The sequence below is a fragment of the Abramis brama genome (genome assembly GCF_963993115.1).
Source record: "Abramis brama genome assembly, chromosome: 14".
NCBI lineage: Eukaryota > Metazoa > Chordata > Actinopteri > Cypriniformes > Leuciscidae > Abramis > Abramis brama.
Window position 1 is genome coordinate 35113990 of NC_139976.1, and position 17831 is coordinate 35131820.

General features: G+C 41.7%; 2 protein-coding genes across 2 annotated transcripts in view; both read right to left on the minus strand.

Moving 5' to 3' along the window:
- The window catches only part of LOC311096687 (integrin alpha-X-like), a 569425-nt gene extending 565520 nt beyond the window's left edge, over positions 1–3905 (minus strand). Inside the window, exon 1 of the mRNA XM_084135994.1 lies at positions 3873–3905. The gene's annotated coding sequence lies outside the window, so the exon portion shown is untranslated. The remainder of the gene's footprint in view (positions 1–3872) is intronic.
- The window catches only part of LOC311096684 (transmembrane protease serine 9-like), a 63268-nt gene that overhangs the window by 31731 nt on the left and 13706 nt on the right, over positions 1–17831 (minus strand). The window contains exons 8-15 of the mRNA XM_084135989.1: positions 17618–17745; positions 16161–16427; positions 15341–15436; positions 15098–15230; positions 14691–14812; positions 14272–14550; positions 14062–14154; positions 13829–13964 (exon numbers count right to left, since the gene is read on the minus strand). Coding sequence (XP_083992115.1) covers positions 13829–13964; positions 14062–14154; positions 14272–14550; positions 14691–14812; positions 15098–15230; positions 15341–15436; positions 16161–16427; positions 17618–17745 — 1254 coding nt within the window. The remainder of the gene's footprint in view (positions 1–13828; positions 13965–14061; positions 14155–14271; positions 14551–14690; positions 14813–15097; positions 15231–15340; positions 15437–16160; positions 16428–17617; positions 17746–17831) is intronic.

Sequence of the window (17831 nt, forward strand, 5' to 3'; positions counted from 1 at the left end):
TCAGCTTACTCTTGATGTCACTCTTACGAGCCTGTCTACTCACAACAAACTGATAGTGGTCAGCTATCAGCAATAAATCTTGTTTCCTGCATAAACTAATCTGTTCCAAAGACGGACTGGCAATAAACTTTTGCAAGTTAAACATCCCCATAATGCACAACCAGCAAACGAACGCAACAATACCAGTCCGCATAAGTACGCCGCAAAAAATAACATAACATCAGTTGCCACCAACACACACACAAACCATCACTACTATAATTTTATTTGGGATTTAACGATCCCGGACGAGCCCCCATTAAATGTTACAAACTCTTATGATTTGCAAGGTCAAAAGAGGAAACATTGAAGTCGTGACACTATTTGGTGTGGTTAAAGTGGCAAAAGACAACATGGCAACAAAATAAAGCGGAAAAAGATAATTTATTATACATAATAAGTGAGATAACTATACAAAAGTAAAAGATAATAATAATAGTAATAATATTGAACTAATATAAACAATGAAACAAACAACAAGCGGCTTATAAATCAAAAAGATACTAGAAAGATAAATAAACCAAGAGTAATGAGAGGACGCTAGTAGTGAAGCCAAAGAAATGAAAGTAACAAAACAAAACTCATTCTAACTCGTAGTTAAACCTCTTACCTAACTAATAAACAAAAGAAAAGAAAAGACAACAACTCTTCGGCGTCACACGCCCTAACTTCCTTACTCTGTCTCACAAACAAAACATACAGAGGTCGGCGTTCACTTCCTTACCTGATGTTCTATACAGATCGAGTTACCTATGTGTTTGTAATGTAGGTCACGTGACGTATAAACTGTCCTCTTAACTCTATACTCTTTCCGTAACACGCCAAACAAAAATCAAACCTGAACGAAAAGGGAAAATACAAGGCAACAACAAAACCAAACGGCAGAAAACAAGTTGCGTCCATGCTCTCTCTCAGCGTCCTTTTAACTGCTGCCGAGGAACTCGATTGGCTGCGGTGGAGGTGACGTCACGCCACTGATAGCAAACGATAGCCCTCCAGCAAACAGGAGGTGGAGCAAACCTAAGAGCGCGACAGAGAGAGAGAAAGAAAGAGACACACACACAGGCACGCACAACCACTCAGGGACGTAACAGCTATGCTACTTAGCAGATCAATAAAACAGGCTAAACCCCCGCAAATCTTCGGCGGATTAGCCTGTTTGGCTTTTATGGTAACGTCATAGTGCCATTTAATTGTTTATTACCTTGAGACAATTGAGTGTACTTTTTTGACCGACTGTGTAGCTTTGAGCTTTTACAAAGTAACAACTTACATTGTTCATGAACGTGTTTCCATAATAATACAATCATAAGTGGATACAGTAAACACATAACACAGTTCAACATGGAGATAGATGGAAATAAAAAACGAAGTTTTCTACTACCCCCCGTTTTTCCCTCACACATAAGTGTGTAATTTACTCAATTGCCTTTCCTTTCACATATTTAAAATGACTTGCAGATTTATAACTTTATTACCTCTGAAGACATTATGATTGTAAACAAAAGATTTGCGGCTGATGCTCCTTTGGTTATGAACAGCTCGTGCTCGTGCAAGCGTGCGTGTACGTGTGGTCCATGAGTGTGCACATCTCTGGCTGCAGTTTCGCTTGCCGCCAGAGGTGGCATAGTTCTGCAAAAACTCAGAAGCTGTGTCCCAAAGTGAAGGCTGCGTCCTTCGAAGGCCGTATTTGAAGGCCGGATGGCCGTATTTGAAGGCCGATTGCGTCACCGCGGCGCGACGAAGGACGTCCCAATTCAAAGGCTGCATCCTTGGAAGGTCGCATTTGAAGGCCGATTGCGTCACCGCGGCTCGATGAAGGCTGTCCCAATTCAATTCTCCATCCTTCGAAGGCCGTATTCGAAGGCCGGTTGCGTCATCGCGCCGCGACGAAGGCTTCCCTGATTCAAAAGCGACGCCAAATGCACCCTTCGTTTCCCCGTGAAAAGAAGGATACATAAATGGACACTTAGCGGCCTATTCTACCCCATAATTCATTGCGCGCCGTTGACGACAGCATTTATTTATTTATTTTTAAAGGCGGCCGAGACTAGAGTTCGGTGGTGGACAGCAAATTCACATTTAAATGTAAGTATTATGTTTTCATTTACTCAAATAGCTAGCGTAACCAGAGTTAAATTTTCTTATAAACTTCTTCTTCATTTATCAGGTAGTTTTAGGCAAAACTTGTGGTAATAACGTTATTAGTTTAACGATCTATTTGTAATATTTGCACTTGTGTATTATAAGAAATACCACTCACCCAATAAAGCCCAAAACAATAAGAAAAGCAGTAGATAAGGCAATGGGGTTTCACTTTTATGGGTTTTTGTAGTGCTGTCATGCAAGCTATGTGGTTTTAACCAAATTTTAATATACAGAAATATGATTTCTTAAGTATTTTGTATGCATGTCTTGATGTGTCATATGTTGCAGTGTTAACAATGCACTTAAGATTGCTCCTCTGTGTTAAGTACCCTTTTCTGCTTTTTTAGAACAATTCAGGAAAAAATGGGTATATATATATATATATATATTAGGGCTGTAACGGTACGTGTATTCGTACCGAACCGTTTCGGTACAGGGCTTTCGGTTCGGTGCACGTGTGTACCGAATGACTGAATGCAATATTTTGTGTGCGGAACATAGGTACATTTTCGTGTTTCCACACGAACATATTAAGTGGCGGAAGTCTCCGCGTTCAGCGCAAATCCCGCCCTGCAGCTGATTCTAATGTTTTTTCCTATTAGACATTCTCTGGTTTTACCAGTGTTTTACCCGTCGTCACTGTAACCTAAACCAATGAAATAGACTGCAGGGCGAAAAAAAGCTTTTCCGCTTCGTGTGCGCGCCGCCGCACTCTCCGTTCCGTGGTGTGTGTGTCGACGACCCGCTGCGCTCTCTGCTCAATGTTCGAGTCCCTGTTTGCGCTTTGCGTTCTGCTCTGTCGTTAACGGCCCAAACACTTCAATCATGTACCGATCACGCACTGGAAAAGCAAAGTCCGCTCAAATAAGGTGACATTTCTCAGTAGTAACTAGACTTCTGTTTGCTGAGCAGCTGGTATAGTCATGCTGGCAACAATGGTAAAATGACCTGCTCTGATCACATGCTCTGGTAATAATAGCTTTGGACTATATTTTATTTTGATAATGATTAAAAAAGTGAAAAAAAAATCTTAAATTGATTATGTTGATTGATTATTGAAAAATAATAATACATTAATATATTTGTTTAATATTATTTTAATATAGGGCTATTTTCTGTTCCTGCACTGTAATCATAGTTATTTATTTATATTTTTCATTATATTTTATTATGTGATATTGGTTTGAGACTGAGAGTATTTTATTTAGTGGAGAACTTTGCAGCAGTATTTTATTTCTTTTTTTATTTTATATCTATTTTATTAAAAAGTGTTTAAAAAAGTGTAAACAACTTGTAAAAAAAAATTATAGTAATAAACAACCTGCAGTTTAATGTTTGCATTTCTTTCCCTTACTGTACCGAAAATAAACCGAACCGTGACTTTAAAACCGAGGTACGTACCGAACCGTGATTTTTGTGTACCGTTACACCCCTAATATATATATATATATATATAAAGAAAAGTAATTCACACATGTTTGCTGAAATGTATTGTCCTGTTGTTTTTAACAAGCCATGGTTCATTTGCTCTGCCTTTAGGATTGCAAGTGTCCTGGGACAGGAGAGGGTGTGAGTGGGAAACCCACTGCTGAAACTTGGCCCTGGTTTGTCCTCATGGATGAGATGTTGGGACAGAGGCATTGCACCAACCCCTGTCCTCATTGCCTCAATCCCTGAGGACACACCAGGGCCCAGTGTTGCCAACTATTTTCAAAGGAAAGTAGCTAACGCCTCCCCTTAAAGTCGCTAAATGTCGCTAGATGACGTCATACGTCAATTAGCATATTCATGACGTCATCGCGGCGTACTTGCGTTCTGCCTGCCTAATGTTTTTTCTCATTAAAATCATACTCACATACTGTATTTTAGTATAACATAATAATATAATATAGCCGAATATCCAATAAAGCTGTTCTAATTTACTATATTTTTTTGTCAGACGAGTAGCTATTGAATGACTATTTTTTATATGTGTAAAATTATCTGAATTGAGAGAGTTCGAGAACTGGGTGAAGTTGTGAACTAAAGCACTGTTAAAGTGAGTATGCAAGTGATAAGCACAAGAAAAGAAAGGAAAATAAAATGGTCAAACTAAATTCTTTAAATATAAAACAAAGTAATAAGTCCGTGAAACAACACTGCTCATTCACGTCTGTAAGCTGCCGTGCTGCTGCTCCTCTCTCAGCCATTCACTGAACAGGGTAGACGCAGAGAGAGGTGTGTGACGGCAGGGAGAAAGCAAAACTCGCGCTCGCAGGACTGTGCTGGCAACATTTAGAGGTTACTGAGGTTAGTCCAAAAAGTAGCTAGATTTGTCGCTAGTCGCTTTTTTGAAAAAATGTCGCTAAGGGGGTCTGAAAAGTCGCTAAAAATAGCGACAAAGGCGCTAAGTTGGCAACACTGCCAGGGCCGAGTTCAGTAGTGGGTGCCCACGGTGAGGAGGAGCCAGGGGCAGCAGCACCAGCACAAAGGCGGCGAGACAGGACGAGTTTTTGGACTTGATCAGAGAAGAAATGCAACTACAGAGGGAGGCAGAGGCGAGGAGTGCACAGGAAAGAAGGAAGAGGATGGACAGGCTGTTTTCTCTTCTTGAGAGAATGATTGAAAAATATATATATTTTCTACATATTCTTGTTTAACTTTTTTAACTTATTTTTTAAAAGAAAAATTATGTACATTTATTTTTATGCAACTTTAATTGTGTAAATAAAAGAGAATGAATTGTTCTGGACATTGTTTATTTTTGTAATGACAGTAATACTTTCTGCATGAAACAAATTCTATACCTTTTTATTTTTTCAAATAAAATTGGTAAATGAAAATCATTTGTTCTATAGGCTACATTAAAGTACTTTTTCCAACTATTTACAAAATACGTTAAACATATCAAAATCAACATAAACATTTAATTTTACAATACATAAAATAAGAAAAAAATGATGTAGACTCTATTGAGCTGAGCTGCTGGACCGGGATGGGCTGCCCCTGGTAATGCCTCCTGCTGGTGGGACATCATCTGGGATGGTCTCCAGAGTGTTAAAGTGCATATTTCCACTATCCACTAAGTTGTCTACCAACAGGTTTGCAGGGCTGATTCAATCGACGGCTTTCTGAAAAAAGTACTTTTAATAACTACTGCATTTATATTAGGCTACTACTGCATTACTGCGTAGGCTATGTTGCATTTTACTTCTGTATATTTTCAATATACAGTAATGTCTGGTTGTTACATTATATACTTTTGTGTAGTGTAATGTAATCACATTGTGATGTGAGGGAAAAAAGTACTTCAGGTTACGTCACATTTGTAAGTGAATACTAACGAAATATGCAGTTCCGAAAATTAAAGTAACAAAATGTAGGCTTATTGTCACAATATTAACAAATTGTTGCTAACTACAGCAGCGTCCCATATCAAAGGGCGCATCTGAAGCGCTCGGACCGGTCTAGCCTACGAAGGATTGTTCTTGTCGCCTGGCAACCGTGACAGCTGCAGATGACGAGCGCGAGAAATACTGGACTTTTTATATTAAATTGGGTTTTGTATTCAAACAGGGCTAAACCGAAAATACATGATCCGGCAGCGCCGGGGCACACCATGACCTCCAGTAAAATATAAAACATAAAAATGACAATAGCCAATTCTGGCTCCATAGCTGTTTACTCAGTTATCAAAATGAATGATCAGGATAGCAGCTGTCCTCTCGCACCGTTGCTTGGCGCCAGGAGCGGTGATCGGGAACACCTGGTTGCACAATTAGGAAATCCTAGGAAGGCTACATGGTGCGTCCTTCAGAGGACGCATAGGCTGCATCCTTGAAGTCTGCGTCCTTCGAAGGATGCAGCCTTCAACATTGGGACACAGCTAGAATCTTGCGCTATGCACCTTTAAAAGCTGCTAGATCTGCTTATTTTTCAACCCTATTAGAAGAAAATAAACATAATCCTAGGTATTTATTTGAAACGGTGGCTAAACTAACGAAAAAGAAAGCTTCAAGCACCGAAGTTTCCAAGCAACACAGCAGTAATGACTTTATGAACTTCTTATAAGATTGATAACATCAGGGAGAAAATTATAACTATGCAACCGTCTACTACAGTATCGCATCAGGCAGTGCATTGTAGTCTCCCGGAGGAAAAATTTGATTCGTTCGTTGCTATAGAAGAGGAAGAATTTACTAAACTCGTTAAATCATCTAAATCTACAACATGTATGTTAGACCCTATACCGACTAAGCTACTGAAAGAAATACTTCCAGAGGTCATAGATCCTCTTCTTAATATCATTAATTCATCTTTGTCTCTAGGATACGTACCAAAAACCTTTAAGCTGGCTATGATTAAACCGCTTGTTAAAAAAAACGCAACTTGATCCTACAGAATTAGTCAATTACAGGCCGATCTCGAATCTACCTTTTCTGTCAAAGATATTAGAAAAAGCAGTATCTTCACAACTGTGTTCCTTTCTTGAAAGAAATGATATCTGCGAGGATTTTCAGTCAGGATTTAGACCGTACCATAGTACTGAGACTGCTCTCGTTAGAGTCACAAATGATTTGCTCTTATCATCCGATCGTGGTTGTGTCTCTCTATTAGTGTTACTCGATCTTAGTGCTGCATTTGATACTATCGACCACAACTTTCTTTTAAATAGACTCGAAAATTATGTTGGCATTAGTGGAATTGCACTAGCATGGTTTAAATCATACTTATCTGACCGTTATCAGTTTGTAGCAGTAAATGAAGAGATGTCTTATCGATCACAAGTTCAGTATGGCGTACCACAAGGCTCAGTACTAGGACCGCTGCTGTTCGCTCTGTACATGCTACCATTAGGAGATATCATTAGGAAACATGGCATTAGCTTTCACTGTTATGCCGATGATACTCAGCTCTATATTTCTTCAAAACCTAACGAAACTTACCAATTCACAAAATTAACGGAATGCATAGCGGATATAAAAAATTGGATGACTCGTAATTTCCTACTTCTAAATTCTGAAAAAACAGAGTTTCTAATTATTGGACAAAAAACTTCCTCTTCGTCGTCGGTTAGGAACCTGGGTGTGCTCTTTGATACCAATCTTTCGTTTGAAAGTCACGTGTCTAGTATCTGTAAAACTGCATTTTTCCATCTTAAAAATATATCTAAATTACGTCATATGCTCTCATTGACAAATGCGGAACAATTAGTTCATGCGTTCATGACCTCAAGGCTAGATTATTGTAATGCTCTCCTGGGTGGTTGCCCTGCACGCTTAATAAACAAACTACAGCTGGTTCAAAACGCAGCAGCTCGAGTTCTTACCAGAACCAGGAAGTATGACCATATTAGCCCTGTTCTGTCAAAACTGCACTGGCTCCCTATTAAACATCGCATCAATTTTAAAATATTGCTGATCACGTACAAAGCACTAAATGGTTTAGCTCTGCAGTACTTGAGCGAGCTCTTAACGCATTATAGTCCTTCACGTCTATTGCGATCTCAAAATTCTGGCCAGTTGATAATACCTAGAATATCAAAATCGACTGCTGGCGGTAGATCCTTCTCCTATTTAGCACCAAAACTTTGGAACAGCCTTCCTACCATTGTCCGGGAAGCAGACACACTCTGTCAGTTCAAAGCTAGACTAAAAACACATCTCTTTGACCTAGCATTCACATAATACATTATAGACTTCTATAATTCAATGTTAGGCTGCATAGATTAGGTCAGCTGGAACCGGGAACACTTCCCATAAATCCTGATGTACTCGTTACATCATAAGAAGAATGGCATCTACGCTAATTTTAGTGTCTTTGTTTATCCCGAGGTTTTCCCGCAGCCTGCCGGATCCAGGCCGTATCCAGATCTGATGAAGGACCTTCGCCTGGACCCGATGACAACGCAGTGCTGAAGTGCCAACTAGTCTCTCCCTATGGAGGATCCCTTTACCACTCTACAGATAAAGCGTTGTCGGGATAAATAAAATAAATTGAATTGATAAAATAAAATAAAATTCTGTATCAAAAATTATAAGGAAACACCAGTATTTTGTTTAGGCTTGGTTTGTAGGGAATTACAAACCTGCGTACATATATTCAAACGCACATAACTATAGAACCAATTCTTAATGCGCATGTGAACGCCATCAGCGTTTCTCACAGGTTCGCGTTTAAATTCTATGTAGAGAGAATTGTGTCGTCTTAGCGGCCCCTAATTTAATAACAAATGATTGTTGCGACGGAAGCGAATCAATCATAACTAACCTTAGCTGGAAAATAACTTTACTAAAGAACCGCTATAAAGCCAAAACAATCTCTGTTACCATAAATTATACGTTTATCTCTGTTTATCTCGCTATATAAATGAAGATGACTTGACTTGACTTGGAGACCCATGTTTAATTCCTGATTCAATATATGTAGCCAACATTTTATGTTATTACTATAAAGGTATTATTATTTAAAAAAAAACAACAACAAAAAAGCATGATGAAAAAGTTATCCTTTCCAACCCCACATAGAATATTGATAAATATGATAAATTCCTGAGATTGCACTGCTGTATTCAAGCAGCTTAGGGCTGTGAAACGATTAATCACGATCAATCGCATCCAAAATAAAAGTTTGTGTTTACATAATATATGTGTGTGTACTGTGTATAATTATTTTGTATATATGAATACACATATGTATACATTTAAGAATATTAAGAAAACAGTATATACATGCAAATATTTCTTAAAAATAAACATGCATGTGTGAGTATTTTTATATACTAAATAATTATACACAGTACACACACATATATTATGTAAACACACTTTTATTTTGGATGCGATTCATTGGGATTAATAATTTCACAGCCCTACGAGGCAATCAAAAGGCACTTTTCACATAAGATGACTTTATACATTTATACAATAAATATTTCAATAAATAATGACATATCTGACATATCTTAAAATATATCAGTGCCATTGTTTTGTCTCAAGATTCACACCAGTAATGTTTTTTTCTAAGGCACATTTTTAAAAGCTATTTAAAAGTCCTAATTAAACTAAGGCCTAAGCCTGGCTTAATCTAAACCCTGTCTGTGAAACCAGGCCTAATTGATTAATAAGTTAATCTTTAGAAATTTTGGATGGAAAAAACCCACCAACAAAAACTTCTGCACAAATCATGTAAATTCAAAAGGTTCAAAACAGCAAATCTTAGTATATGGGGGAGAGTTTTCAGCACTGATATATTTCACAAACAATAATCATTAAAATTATTAAAGGTAAAAATATAATTTGTTGTTTAGGAAGTTGCATTCAAAAACCTGAAGGCACTCGTGCCAGTTTGAATGTACATTCTGCTATAGATAAGTTATTTGCATAATGCTTTCACCAAAAACAGAGGTATCACTTATTTTACTATATAATGTCTCGTTACATTTGGTAATCCGTCCAGGGACCAGACATGGAATTTCCAGAGGTCCGGATGCGGGTGCCATAGGGTGCCCCGTCTCTGAGTCATAAGGTCCTTCCTCAGAGGAATGGGCCAGGGAGGGACTGTCACGAGGAGCATGAGTTCTGGGAACCAGGTCCAGGTGGGCCAATAGGGGGCCACCAGAAGGACCTGCTCCTCGTCCTCCCTAACTTTGCACAGGGTCTGTGCAAGTAGGCTCAGTGGGGGAAACGCATATTTGCGGAGGCCCCGGGGCCAGCTGTGTGCCAGTGTATCCGAGCAGAGTGTTCCCTCGGTCAGGGAATAAAACAACTGGCAGTGGGAGGTCTCTGAGGAGGCAAACAGGTCTACCTGAGCCTCCCCGAACTCTCTCCAGATCAGCTGAACCGCCTGGGGATGGAGTCGCTATTCTCCCGGGAGCACAGCTTGTGACAGCTCGTTGTCCACATGGTTGAGCACACCGGGGAAATACATGGCTCGAAGCGACCTTAGATGCTTCTGACTCCAGAGGAGGAGATGGCGGGCGGGTTGCGACATGCGACGGGAGCATAGACCACCTTGTCGGTTGATGTACGCAACGGTCACAGTGTTGTCCGTACGAACCAGCACGTCTCTGCCCTGTAGCAGGCTTTTTAAGTGGCTCAGAGCGAGACGTACAGCTAGAAACTCGAGGCAGTTGATGTGCCAATGCAGTTGAGGGCCTGTCCACACCCCTGACACTGCATGCCCGTTGTACGTGGCACCCCAACCGGTGGCAGAGGCATCTGTGAATACCACAGCATGCCTGGACACCTGTTCCAAGGGCACTACTGCCCGCAGGAACGAGGGGCCTGACCACGGGTTGAAGGTCTGGCGGCACGCCGGTGTGATAGTCACCCGGTGAGTGCCGTGATGCCACGCCCATCTCGGGACTCGGCCGTGAAGCCAGTGCTGAAGCGGTCTCATATATCTCATACCGCTGCTGCCATATGCCCCAGGAGCCACTGAAAGAATTTCCGCTGCCGTCCAGTTTAGCACCGACTGAGCATGTTCCTCTGTGAGACGCACTGTCTGTGCGACCGAATCCAACTCCATACCGAGAAAAGAGATCCTCTGATTTTCGTGAAGACACGGAGAGACAGGGACAGCCCAAAGGACCTTGTACTGATATGCTCGACCCTTGAACAACAGAAACGGCCTGTGTCGAGGAAGAATCGAGACATGAAAGTACGCGTCCTTCAGGTCATATGCTACAAACCAATCTCGGGGACGGATGCCTTCGAAAATGCGTTTCTGCGTGAGCATTTTGAACGGTAGCTTGTGGAGACTCCGATTCAAAACTCGCAAATCCAAGATCGGTCGTAACCCACCGTCTTTCTTGGGTACAATGAAGTAGGGACTGTAGTACCCTGACCTCATATCGGCTGGAGGGACTGGCTCTATCGCGTCCTTCGGCCAGTAGGACTGTGATCTCCGCCCGCAAGACATGGGCATTGGCTGCTCTCACTGTAGTGGAATGGATGGCCCAAAACTTGGAGGGACGCCAGGCGAACTGAATCGCATAGCTGAGCCTGATGGTCCGAATGAGGCAGCGATTCGGACTGAAGAGCGCTAACCAGGCTCGCAGAGACCGTACAAGCAGGACCAAAGGGACCGCAGGCGTACCCGGGGTGGGGCAGCGAGGTGGAACACAGGGACGCGGCTCAGGAGGTTCTCTCTGGGAGGCGGCTCATAGCGGAGTCTGAGTGTGCTGTGCAACACTTACCTGGTTTCACGGGGCAGGGGGCAGCTTGGTTGCGTTCTCGAACCGCACACTGCTGCCCGCTGACGATAGAAGAGGCGGATGAGAGTGGTAAGGATTTTCTCCCCCCACTGCTCTCCGGGTCCTCTTCGGATCCAGAGATGAAAGAAACTACTTTTTTATTGAAAATTTGGGTACCACTGGTTTTGAGGCCAGCGGCGGAACAGAAACAAAAGGAAACAGAAGAATTTCCACCCGGCCCTCTTCCGGGGGAGGGAGCGGTGCGGTCACCATCTCCCGAAGAGCAGTCCCATCCATTTCTGGGTCGCCCATCCTAGGGACCTTTGGCTTTGCCGCCCTTCTTGGCGTGGGCCTGGACGGGCGGGGCGGCCAGCCTGTGACTGGCTCCACGGCGCCGTTTAGGTGGAGGCTGAGGGCAGGTGCGGGAGATGAGCGACGAGCAGACTGAGGGGCTGTGGGCGGTGGGGTGGGCAGGATGTGTTTGATGGCCTCTGTCTGCTTTTGTACAGCCGAGAACTGCTGTGCGAAGTTCTCGACTGCGTCGCCAAAGAGGCCAGTCTGGGACACAGGGGAGCTAAGGAACCGGAGCTTGTCGGTCTCCCTCATGTCGGCCAGACATAGCCAGAGATGGCGTTCCTGGACCACCAAAGTGGACATTGCACGACCCACTGACCGCGCAGTGACCTTCGTCGCACGAAACGTGAGGTCTGTTGCGGCACGAAGTCCCTGGAGAACTTGTGGATCGTGACCACCCTCGTGCAGTTCCTTCAGTGCCTTGGCCTGATGGACCTGCAGCAACGCCATGGCGTGCATGGCAGAGGCGGCTTCCCCACAGGCCTTGTAAGCCCTGCCGGTTAAGTCCGACCAGTACTTATAGGCCCGGGAAGCAAGACATGGTTCTCTGCACCATGTGGAGTTAGGGCACAGCTGCATAGCAACGGCCCACTCCACTGGCAGGGTACGCGTGTATCCCTTAGCCGCCCCACCATCAAGGGTGGTAAGGGAGGAGGAGCCACCGGGACGGTTTCTGGCAGTAAAAGGTGCCGTCCATGTCACCGTGTGCTCCTAGTGCACCTCCGGGAAGAAAGGCACTGGAGTGGGTTGCTGAGAACCAGCGAGATACCAATCATCTAGCCTCGAGGGCTTGGGACACGGTGGAGGGTTCCACACGAGCCCGATCCTGTTGGCGGCCTGGGAAGGCATGGCCATCTTCTCTGGGTCTGACTTGGGCACATCCGAAGAAGGCAGCGGCGCCGAGTCGTTGTCCGTGGAGAGGTCTGACCCACCCTCCGATGCAGTGATCAACATTTGTTCATCGCGGGGAGCACTGAAGGAAACGACTGGTACACACTTCGAGGATGGTCCAGTGGCTCTACTGGCTGTGGAACGTGAGAGGGATGAGGGTTCCTAGGGGGTTGGTTCCCTTAAGGAAGCGTGCTCACCGTGATCCTCAGGTCTCCCGTGTCAGAGCTCGAAGCAACCCTCTGAGGAGGATTAGATCGAGGCGCAGGCACGGGGAATCCGCCCCTTTGCAGGAACGAGAGTCTTGACCGCAGCTCCTAGAAGGTCATCTTCCCACAATGGGTACATGACTCATCCACGAAGGCTGCCTCAGCGTGTTTGAGGCCCCAGACACACGAGGCAGCTATCGTGACCATCCCGCAATCCCAGGTAGCGACCGCATCCAGAAACACACAGATAGAATGTCATCTTTGAAAAGACGCATTCTATCTGTGTAAGCTCTTTTAGGGACTGCTCTCGCTGGTGCTGAAGCATGCAGGGGAACGGTCACCGCGAACACAGACAGGAATGTGCACCTGTCTGTGCACTGTCTCTCTCTCGCTGGTCTTACCAGCCGTGAAAACGGCTTTTGAGCGCTCTCTGCGCACCTTACCAGCTGTGAAAACAGCTTTTTGTTTGCTCAAAATGCAAAAACAAAAAACAGGAAAGAGAGAGAAAAGAGAGAGAAAAAGACTACTCGTGCTGCTGTGCTGTCACGCCGTACCAGAGTGTAGAGGTCCAAAAAAAAGCTGTCTCGTAGAATTTCACAATCTCCTGGGAGTTTGTAGAAAGCATCGAAGTGCTTGGCTCCGAAGCAAAAGACTGAAGTGCCATCGCAACTTCTGCTTATTATATACCCGTGCTGCGTGGCTGAACAGCTGATGCAAATAATTGCACGCCAATGTGCATTGGCTCGTTTAGTTTCACTCGAAGTCGATTGGCCTCTCTAGCGAGATTCCTATTAGTAGGTCCGGCGTACGTAGAAAGGTCCGGCACTCATTGTGAAGTCTTGCCTAGTGTCACACTGCATTTCTGAGAATGCCTTTGTTTTCCTGTTCTTTGGTTTTACCCTGCTGGACTGTCTCTCGTGGATTTTGAAGAAACAAAAATGCATGTTTTGAGACACCAATTATAAAATTAGACATATGAAACTGAGTGGCACATTTCATTAAGACATTTCTTTACCATTTCTTTCTGATGAATTGTCGACACGAAATACCCATCTACCCGTGACGTTGACATTGCTTGTGTATGGCAGGTTTGTGATGTCGGGAACAGGAATTGAAAAGAAATTGGTAGAGCAAATTGTGTCATAGCCGGACTGTTAATGAAGAGAACACAAAGAAAAAAATCCATTAAATCCAAAAACATTTCACACTACCAAAGATCATATTAGCACATTTTCCACACTGCTTTACCTCTGCAGCGTAGGTGGAGGTGATATGATCATAATGCATGAGTGTAAATGACAGGTTTTTTCCAGACACCAAAACCACTTGGAAGGTCGACACCTGGAAGAGACCGGGAATTCTTCATTAATACAAGCATCATTCTGGATATGCCATAAATTTCAGTTCAATTAAAATATTATGCAGTAAAAGTGCATGATAATTGAATGAAAAACGTACTGCCCCTCTGTATCCATAGTACGGTACTTTATCCCATGTAGCAATAAAAACCCATGAGGCAGAGAAGTTCAAGTTGGGGTAATATTGGTTTATGTCTCTTGAAGCCCGATTCAAGAGATGACTATCTGTTACTTGTCGATAAGAGATGGTTCCTTTATCTGTAATGTCAATGTCTGTCCACAGTGCAGCGATGATGTCTCTAGTCGAGTATGCAGGAAAATCATAGGGATACCACTGGTAAAACGGTTCTTCAAAAGTCAAGTACCCCTTGTTATTCACCTGTTATGAGACCAAAACAGTGAAAGCTCAGTCATCTGGACTTTTAAGCAATATTCTTAATGTGGAATATAAAGCTACTTGTGTTGTTTCAGTAAAACTAAGATAGTGTAAAATGTCATAAATGTGAAAATGCTGCTTACGTATAGTTGATTATAAACATGCCCAAAGTAGACAAATGGCTGCTCCAGAGGGATCAGTGGAGAACTTCCAAAATCCTCCGCAGGGTTCTTTGTATCCTCATCTCCATACGGGTAAAAAATTCCTGCAATTGAAAAAGGAACATCTTAATATTAAATTGTAAATTATTTAGTGGTTATAATGGTTGAGTGTTTTAACAAAGTCCAACTGCAAAAATCCCTAAATTAAAATTGTACAAAATGTATCAGGGATATTTTATGCATGGTTTTCCAACAGCTTACAGCAGCTTTAAATGTATACTTATTACACTGGTCACAAACATTTTCTACTTCTTTTTTTAAGTTGTAATTGGTCTGATTTGATCAGATCATGGTTTCAAAAAAGTCATTGCACAGAGTCAAAGGATTACCCTCTTCAGGTCCACCATCAACACGGAATGCCCAGCGTCCCGGGACATTGACATTGCTGGAGTTGGACAGCTTATTTGCATCAGCCACAGGGATTGAGGAATAATTTGTTGAGTCTATTGTGCCATAGCCGGCCTGAGTAGAAAAATCTATCATCATAATCATCAAAAAAGCTTTGTGGCGCAAAGTTCTCCAATATTATCTTAGTGCCAGAGTTCAGAGATACGGTTCTAATTCTTTCTAACCTGAAACCATTGATCTGTAGAGGAGATATTTCCGTAGTTCATCATGACAAAAGACAGAGAGCCACCAGAGACCAAAACAACTTGAAAAGATGAACTCTGTTACAGAAAAAGAAAATTATCCTAATAGCTCATAGACAGAGTGTCATGTCATTTTTATTCTTGATTAATTCTGCAGTGCCTTAAATAAAATATATTTATCTTTCAATTTTGTGCTTTGATATACATAAACAGCTTTCCTATTACTTTTACCCAAATTATTGAAGCCACATTTCAGTGAAATTTGTTGGCAAAAAGGTTCATTGTCTATTGAATTCACTGCTCACACAGAAGCAATTTTCAAACTAATCAGCTTTCTGTTTCTGATTTCGCCCTTGAAATTTTGCCAAGCAATGGTAAACGTGTTACGTTGGTGAAACTCAGAAACAAGGGCGAGAGGATCCAAATGCAGTGGAGTTTAAAAAATCAATAAAACACAAAGAACCAGGAATCCAGAAACAAAACACAAGGAATCATGATCAAAGTAACAGAGACATCCAACGTATAACATCCACAGAGGGACAAGACCTGACAAAGAACACCAGGGACAAACACCAGGGGTAAACACAAGTTATGTTGGCCTAACATGGGTTTACCTGCATTCTTAGAGAAATAAAAACATATAAGAGAAAATAAAACTTGATCATTCTAATCCATCAACGTTGTCTGTTTGGAGACACCAAAATATATTGGAATTAAATCGATATACCTCAAATAATTTGAATAGTGCTTGGAACACAAAAATTCCAAAAGACTTATGACATTAACATATAGGCTGGCTTACCGATTGTGAGTTGTTAAAGTATGGTACTTTATCCCAAGTAGCAATGAGCAGCCATGAGGCAGTGAAGTTCAGATTGGGAAAATACTGGTTTATGTTGTTTGAGGCTGCTAGTAAGAGTCCGCCTCTGGTGACCTGACGATAGGAGATGTTTCCAGTGACAGTGTTGTCCATGTCTGTCCACAGTGGAGCAATGATGTCTCTGTTGACTTGCGAAGGTGAATAATCTGAAAGAGGCTCATCGAATGTCAAATGCCCGTTGTTATTAACCTGAAGCAGAGATAAAACAATATTATAAAAGAGATTTGGCTATACAATATAAATTGGATACTGTACCCCATATACCCCATTTTGGCAAATGAGGCATAAATGACATACCCAAAATAAAAAGGTTGCTGCTCATAAGTCATTCTGTATAGACTCATAATCAACATATATTTAGAAAGATGACTCTTGGGAGTTTACAGTTCAAGACTTATGTCTATATGAAACATTTTGTAAGACCATGTCATGTGAGTTTTTAGAGAAGGCTAAGATGCTAATAAAATATGTTATTGCCCTGTAAACACGCATTTGCAGTCTATTGTCTAAGGTCTGATGAGGCGATCATTCATGTTTCTATTGTTCTCACTTGACGAACCTTTCACACCTCTGCCGGTATGAGACTTAATCTTCATTATTCTTTTATCATTATTCTTTTGTTTATATTCAGCCATTATTATCCTTTATTCTGGCATTACATGGCTTGCCAATATACACAACTTTCATCCCACTATACAATAATCCACCTATTATCTGAAGTCTGAAAAAACATATTCTTGGGACCTTGTGTGAATTCTATTCCATTAACTAATTTGTTAAACGAATAGTTCCTGACGCAGTGTGCATTAGAGCTACAATTAGCATCAAGCTACATAACAAAATTGAAAAGATTATACTATAAACCACGAATGAGAATTCCTACATGTATGTATGTAATGTACAATTCATCATGTAATTTGTGTAAAAGCTGAAAAAAGTAATACTGTTTTTATGATTTTAATATTGTTTTGTTTTATTATTGTTATTGAGACAATGAAACAATCAATTCAACAGATTATTTCAAAATTATGATTTTAATTGTCTAATATTGAAAATGTCCTTTTGAGGAATAATTTAATGCTTTAAAAAAATTAAACACATCAATCTGCAGAAAAGAATTGCAGAAAATCTCCAAATCCAGGTGAGCAAAGCTTGTTGCATCACACCCAAAAATGACTTGAGGCTGTAACACCTGTCAGAGGTGCTTCAACTGTTAATTCTCTAAATACTTATGTCAGTGTAGTATTTCAGTGTTCTTTTTACCGCAAATCTGGTTTTTGCTTTGTCATTGTGTGTTATGGAGTGGATTGTGAATACCTTCCGAATGCAATGTACAAACACAGATACATACACACAATATATGAAGACAATGTGCTTACATAGGTCTGTCGATAAACACGTCCAAAATATACAAAGGGCTTTTCCAAGAATACTATTGGAGAGCTTCCATCGTCTTGAGAGGGATTCTTTATGTCTCCATTTCCAAATGGGTAGAAAAGGCCTGAAACTATATATATGTACATACACTTAAAAATGACATGAACTGGCTGAAATTTCCATCTGTAAACTGCTTACTACACAATTTTGGGTAAA